General features: G+C 39.7%; 1 protein-coding gene across 1 annotated transcript in view; it reads right to left on the bottom strand.

Moving 5' to 3' along the window:
- Positions 1-288: 288 nt before the first annotated feature.
- Positions 289-7632, bottom strand: part of TTC3 (tetratricopeptide repeat domain 3) — a gene marked incomplete at its 3' end in the record, with an annotated part of 43331 nt that continues 35987 nt past the window's right edge. The window contains exons 21-27 of the mRNA XM_010149259.1: positions 6544-6666; positions 6251-6352; positions 4997-5089; positions 4281-4345; positions 2607-2743; positions 1337-1651; positions 289-552 (exon numbers count right to left, since the gene is read on the bottom strand). Coding sequence (XP_010147561.1) covers positions 289-552; positions 1337-1651; positions 2607-2743; positions 4281-4345; positions 4997-5089; positions 6251-6352; positions 6544-6666 — 1099 coding nt within the window. The remainder of the gene's footprint in view (positions 553-1336; positions 1652-2606; positions 2744-4280; positions 4346-4996; positions 5090-6250; positions 6353-6543; positions 6667-7632) is intronic.

The raw sequence follows: 7632 nt of genomic DNA, 5'->3' as shown, positions 1-7632 counted from the left end.
TCTATGATTCTATGAGTCTATGAAACTGAAAGATAAATATTTGTTTTGGTTGGGCATCAAATACACATAAAGATAAACTCATGGGCTGGCTGTGTCCCACGGAACAAACCAGCAGCATGTAACCTAAAAAAGGGGTGGCTGCCTTGTAAGCTCCAAACACACAAGTTCCCACATAACGAGAAGGTCACTAGTTTGCTGAGGTTTCAGCCTTTCACAAAGCCCATCAAATGTGGTGTAAACACAGACAAAACGCAACACAAGTGAGAACGATGACCTTTGCATACTTACCCATTTTATCAAAGAATTCATCTAAAGCTTGATGAAGAAACGGAAAGTTTTCTCTGTTGTCTTCTAGCAGCCATATAAAACAACGGGTTTTCTCTAGGGGTGGTTTTAAGAAATAATCACAAATGTCTTTGTCTTCAGAACTACTTGTCACATAGTCAAATTTACTACCATACTTCTCATTCCACAGCGTGGTTAAAATAGAAAGGTCAAGCTCTTTTAAAAATTGCCCATATTGAAGAATAAAGTTCTTCGTAGCTGTCAGACCTAAAAGAGATGAAAGAAAACCCAACATTTCAGTCTGGCTTCAGGGTTTTAGTGCTGACAGAGCGATATTCGTCTTCAAAGAGGAAGCTTGTGCTAGAAATTAAATATACAGTAGCTGAGATTATGTAAAACCTTTCGTATCTTGAAAATGCAAACAAAAATGATAAATGGAATTTATAGAAGTTTTACTCTTAACACCAAATTATTTCAAAAAAATAACGTATATATACTCCTTAAAGGACATGGACACAACAGAATAGAATTCAGAACCCAAGTGTTGTCCATTTTGCCTGCAAAACCAAATTTCTATCTTCATCCAGTTATAAATTCAGTAGAAGACTACACTGCAAAGCAACACCACAGAGAGTGCCAAATTAAATTACTTCCAAGTGAGAGTCAGCTAAACCTTTATGACAAAAACCCCACCACAATTCACTTTCCAAAACCAAATTATTTATACAAATGTCATTTAAGCCAATTTGGAAAGTTAAAGACATTAAAAAAAAACCCATCTGTTCAACTCTCTCCTTCCTACACGGGCCAAGCCCTGCCCACAATTAAAATGCTTGACGTGCAGACAAGAGAGGTTGTTCCCGTGTTACCTGTGGTTATGCTGTCTTCTCTGGAAAACCTGGCTACGGATCAAGTAAATTAAAAGAGGAGAGCTTTACCACTGAAAGTTGAGAAAGCACGACTGGAAAAGGGGGAGGTCATCTTTTCTTTTGTAAACTGAACAATTATGGCAGGGTAAGGTCGTCTGCTATGCCAGAAACATAGAGCCTACCTAAGTTGTTAAGATGTTTCATCCATTTGTGTAACTTGGGATCCACCTCTTCCAGTTCACTCAGCACGTGGATAAACCCCCTTGTTTTTACTCTGTTTTTTTCCTGAATTAAGTAACTGATGAGCTGCTCCATCACTTCATGTGACATGCTACTGGTTTTGCAATATGATGTGTAATCCTCCTCACTGATTACAAACCATGAAAGTAATTCCTTTAATAGTTTGGAAGCATCGCGAACGGCTGTTTTTATCTGCTCGGCGTTTCGACGGATGTGCTGCAGGACTCTGTCACCAGCATATAAATCCTGAACATACCCTGTAATGGAATTTAAAAAGAGAAAACCAACAAAAGAGGTCATGTCTGCTTACCACAATTAAAAACATCAACTTTGAAGTACGGATAAATTTGGACTAAGGGGTGTTTTTAATTATTTGCTTTGTCGCAACACTGAAAGTTACAGAATAGGTAACTTTCCACATAAATTATCCCCAGCGTTATGAATTTAACAACACTGATCTCAATTTGGTTTATGCAAAGAAATAATCCTTAGTATCTTAACTAGATTTCAGAAAGAAAAGAAAAATTACCTGCCAGTAATAGGAGCCTCAAGCAACTGTTTATACAGATTTAGCTGTGGGCTGCATGCCGGCCGAAGCAGAGACAGAATTCCCCCAAGCATCATTCCCAGAGGAAAGGCACGATTCTGAATGCCTGAGCACAGCTAAGCCCTGACCCTGACACCAGTTCTTTGTAAAACAAGAGTGAAAGAGGCTACTGGCTTCACTCGATTCAGCCTTCACCTTTCATTGTTTTTCACACACTTATAGAATGTCATTTTCAGAGCTTAACTGACAGCAACCATGACCAAAAGATGTACATCTGAAATGATTTTTTTTAACAAAGAAAAGCACTAGGTATTACACCCAGAATAATCGAGCACTGTAACGCAGACAGTTCGAATCACACTAACAGATCTACCGAGCTCTACAGGCGTAAGCCAGGCCTGAGTTTATCCCGCAGGAATCTGCATGAAACACCTCTGTATCTTACAAATTCCTGTACAAACAAGCGCTCCTCTCACCTGCACCCCTCTCCCATTTACAAGCAGATTAGTTCTTACTTAAAAGGTAGCTACGGCTGCTGATAAAACAAAACAGAAAACCCCTTTGTGATCTAGCTCTCTGCTGAAACTGGCCTCTCAACCTCCCAGAGAGCTTGAGATTGAACTAGATGTTCTTTTGAAAGATTTCCTCACAAAATCCCCACGTACCACTGTGATCACTGTATTGAAATGGTTCATTTCCCATCTGGTTTTCTTCTACTGCCTTTTTAGCAGAAATTTGTGCCTCTCCTCGTGCATGCTTTCTCCGTAATTTTTTTTCTTGTTTCATTTTTAACTTCCTAAGACTGAAAAAAAGCAATTGACTAACATTAGGCTCACTGCTTAAGTTGTCAAAGGAGTTAGGCACACATTTAAGTTTTTTTTCATGTCTTTTTCTCCGTAATTTTTTTTCTTGTTTCATTTTTAACTTCCTAAGACTGAAAAAAAGCAATTGACTAACATTAGGCTCACTGCTTAAGTTGTCAAAGGAGTTAAGCACATCTAAGTTTTTTCTCATGTCTTCAGTAGCTATAAGCTTCATTCTACTATAAAATATTCTGCTGAAAAGTATAAATCTAATACAAATGGTTTTCATTTAGAAGTTGAGACCATAACATTTCATAAAATTTTGATAAAAATCAAGCATGTAAGTATAAGAATATCCTCAAGATGCAGTCGTCTTTACTCCCATAAAATGATGTCTCAATTAGGATTAACTGAAATAGTATCATTTTTTTTCTTAAGTTATAACTCTACATTTTGAACAGTATATTAACATGTGGCTTTCCTTAACTTTTAAAAATCAATTTTATTTCTTCATTATTTATAACTTTATTTGACCAAGAAGCGTAAACTCAGTCATGCCAAAGGTACATGCACCAACAACTGAAATAGCATCATATTGTGCAGCTTTGTTTTTACACTTTCTGAACATGCACACAAAGTTGGTCAGGCAGTAAAAGCTGTGTAACAGTGGTGTTGAACTTCTGCCGTACAGCGATACCTCTCCCATCCACCTAAAAATCTTGTAAGGGGAAGGAACAGAGCAATGCTTGCAATCTCAGATTGAGAACAGAGGTGGTATTCTGATCTACATACACTCGACTTCTTAATGTCTTAATTGTACATGCAGTGGAAGAGCTCCATTGAGAATTCCATGAAGAATAATATCGGACACCCATTCTTTTAGCATTCCAATTGTTAAGTGTCTTAGCACAAATGAAAGACATGTACGGACAGCAAACGTAAAGAAACAGTCCTCAAGTTGTACACACAGCCTCCAAATCACACTTTACTCAAACCACACATTACTTCCCTGCTGACAGACCTCATGAAATCAGGTTTCAGGTATAAAGACTTAAAGATGACTGTAGAAATTTATATTAAGAAACAACAACTTGACATTGCCGGGAAGTCAACAGTGCAACGGACAATTTATCCGACAAGAGAGAGGCGTAGAAAAGCAGGTTTGCACCAGCTCACAGCTGTGTATTTGAAACAGTTTCCTGTTTTTTTTCCTGCTGAAAAAGTTGTTTTTAAAGAACTGTATGACCGCTATAGAGCTACCAACCATTTACTCAGCAATACCAGTTAAATGCTCTCCTGTGCTCATGTCATAAATGTGTAGCTCTGTATCTGCTTTTACAAGTAAATTTAAATGTTTTTATAATTGGATCATAACATATTTTACCAGGCTTTTTAGGTTATCAGAGGCAAAAGAATAGCTTTCCAAAGTATTTGTGGTAACTTAGCGATTCTTAAAAAGGCATGAACACCAATCCTAGAGGAATCTGTTTTGTTCTCAAATTGATGCTACTTCGTTTCAAACAGTAGAGAGCTTACCTTGAACACTTCTGTTTAATACTGGCTCTTGGTGGTTCCTTGGTTTTCCTGATTTTTTGTTCAAACTACCAAAATAAGTGATATCACATTAATTAAATTCAGGTTACAATGCAACACTGCTGTCCTCAAAACCCAGGGACAATTGATGCTTTGGAAAGCAGTAAAAAGTACCACTACAAGAGAGACAGTGCAGCTCACACAGGCCTCACAAAGGTCTACCTAAAATTATCTTCTGCTGCTACAGCTCGGTATACAGCAATACATCTTTATCCGCAGGTTGGAAGGTAACACGAACTGGAGGCTGGTTTGCTTTGCCAGTGGGCAGGAAGCAAACTTTACAGTTGCTTAGTTTGTGCTCCTCACAGACCAATACTATTCTGGGAAGAAGTACCTATCTTCCTGTGACTCTGCAGATGGCAAGAGCACTCTTCCAATACAATTATTTCATTTAGCGAGATTAGGTCTGAGTTTAACAGTTCCTTTCAAGCTAAATATAAAACAAAGCTCCAGTTCCCATCATTCTATAAGGTAATGCCTGCTCCACCAGAAGAACAGGTACGAAGAGTACAGGTAATTAATATTCCTAAATAATCCTCCGATTCTGTAGTTAAGATAGCATATTACTTATGAGTTTGCAGTTACATTCTCGTCTTCACTTTATCTCTTTTACCAGAGTAAATATTTTAAAAGATTATTTTATATGAACATTTACTTACTTCACATTTCACCAGACCAGAAGAACTGAAAATAACTATTTTTGAAATAAGGCCCGTACAATCAGGAGTGAAACACAGTTCTTGAAGAAAATCCTGTAAGAGAAAATGATACACACAACACAAGGCATCTAAATTAAGACAAAAATCTATGTTCTTACACAGACCAGTTTCTTAATGTGAGGTGACCAAGGTAATTAAAGCTATCACAGCCCTGAACTCTTACTGGATGAGGAAAGCAAGTGACAGCTGACTTGACAAGGACTGAAAATCAAAAGGATCCTAGATCTGTGGCATATATACCTGTTACTCCCAAAGCTGTAGCAAAGCCCCTCTTCCTCCAACTTCAGGTTCAAGAGTCAACTTCAAACATACTCTTTTAGGAGTTCATACTCTGCCTGGATTTCCCTTCATTTAATACTGGCTGCTGATACTGTATTTTGTAAAGCTCCTTTAGACATACGCAACGTTGAACTGTCACTTCAACAGCAAAACTACAGAAGGAATAAAACTTCCATATGGAAGGACGTGGAGTGAGTCCAGAGGAGGCCACGAAGATGATCAGAGGGCTGGAGCACCTCTGCTATGACGAAAGGCTGCAAGAATTGGGCTTGTTCAGCCTGGAGAAGAGGAGGCTCCGAGGAGACCTCATTGCAGCTTTCCAGTATCTGAAGGGGGCCTACAAGGGTACTGGGAGAGGACTTTTTACAAGAGCCTGTAGTGATAGGACAAGGGGTAATGGGTACAGATGGAAATCAGGGAGGTTTAGATTAGATATCAGGAAGAAATTCTTCACAGAGAGGGTGGTGAGGCACTGGAACAGGTTGCGCAGAGAAGCTGTGGATGCCCCATCCCTGGATGTCTTCAAGGCCAGGCTGGATGTGGCTTTGAGCAACCTGGTCTAGCGGAAGGTGTCCCTGCCCATGGCAGGGGGGTTGGAACTAGATGGTCTTTAAGGTCCCTTCCAACCCTAACCATTCTATGATTCTATGACATAAATGATGCAAGACAAACCGGCTAAGCATCCCGAGCCTTACACAGACAGGCCTTTCTTCTGCAGAGCAGCAGCAAGCTTCACCCACACCTGCATGTCAGACAATTCAGATAGAGACTGCTCTTTCCTGACTCTCCTGCCACTGTCATGCGGGGGGACCATCAAGCTGTAGCACCGCTCTTGTCACAAACCAAAGGAATGCTATGACCCTGACTAAAAAACCTGAACAAAATCAAGTGTTTACAGTCTGATGCTGCTCTTACCTTATCGTTTTTATCACTGTAGGTAGCTATTTTCAACTTTTTCCAACAGCTGATATGAAACTCCACTCTACATTGCTGACAGCAAGTAATACGTATAAAACCCTAATATTGAGGAAAAAGTATGAATGTAGCATCTTAAAAAAAACAATCAGACAAACCCATAAAACAGTGCACAACTTAACAGTAGATAAGGTCAGATGGTGTGTTCCTGACACTTCTTTAATATGAACGGGAGCAGAAAACATGTAACAATTAAGCTGTATTTCCCAAACCCTTTTAAACGTAACATTTACCTTAAAGTCTGGGTCTGTAAAAAATATTTGGACTTTGGAGTGGCCATGGCATTGTCGATACCGACAAATTGCATCTGGTTCTGGAGGGAACTTGCATTCCTCAATGCAATTCTTTAAGATCAACTGAGAAACACAAAATGGTATTAAGATAAATTATGCAGAAACCAGGAGAAGATTCAGTATGTACTTACAAACTTCTAGGGAACTCTGCAGCGAAACGCACATCTCTGAACAGCAGATGGCCAACACCAAAAGAACAACCCTTTCCCAGTGAAAGCTATGAAAGGTTGTCCTTTTATGGCAAAATATTCAAAAGCTCGTTTGAATGGCCATCAGCTAAGTAGTCACAGCTCCCCTGCAGGCAGGTTTATCTGGGACCAATGAACGTTACACATGCTGACCAATTCCAAACACATGAGAATATAAAACGAGAAGCCAGATTACTCAGATAACGTGGTGAATAATGTCTGCTCATTTCCACTCTTTGAGGAGGGCCTCACCTGTGTTTGGGGTTACACCATCAGGTACATTCCCAGGGGCTGCTTAGACCCGGCTCTAGTGAGAGGTCCCAGAACAGCGTCGGAAATAAAGACCTTACAGGGGCTTTTACGTAGTCAGTTCAAATCCCACAGGGTTGGCATTCAGCCCAAATTACTAAACTTTATTAGAAACAAACAGACTACCAATGACAGCCCTTCAGATATTTGCATTACACTCTCCAGAAGTCCCAGACCACCGATGTGTGACTGTGGCCAGACTACTGAGGTGTCACCTGAGAGTCTGTGAGAAACCTTTAGGTCAGTTTTTGTTTAGGAAACCACAGTGCTGCTGCTTCTGCCATAAACCAAATAGGTCAGTGTAGGACAGCCAAGTTCATACACCGAATAACCTATCACGTTCCACTGTGTCAAACTGCCTTTGCGCAGAGCGGCTCATGGGACTTCACTCTCATGGCTCTCAGGGTTTATCCACAAACTCTTCACAAGTAACAGTGACTCAATTATAGCTTAACAACACTAACAGTAATGATAATTAAAAAAAACCCGAACAAACAAAAAAACCCCAGACACTATTCAGCATTAGAAGGAA

This window comes from Eurypyga helias, unplaced genomic scaffold (assembly GCF_000690775.1).
Source record: "Eurypyga helias isolate BGI_N326 unplaced genomic scaffold, ASM69077v1 scaffold7643, whole genome shotgun sequence".
Taxonomy (NCBI): Eukaryota; Metazoa; Chordata; class Aves; order Eurypygiformes; family Eurypygidae; genus Eurypyga; species Eurypyga helias.
Note: the sequence above shows the minus strand (reverse complement) of the source record. Positions and strands in the feature narration are given on the sequence as shown.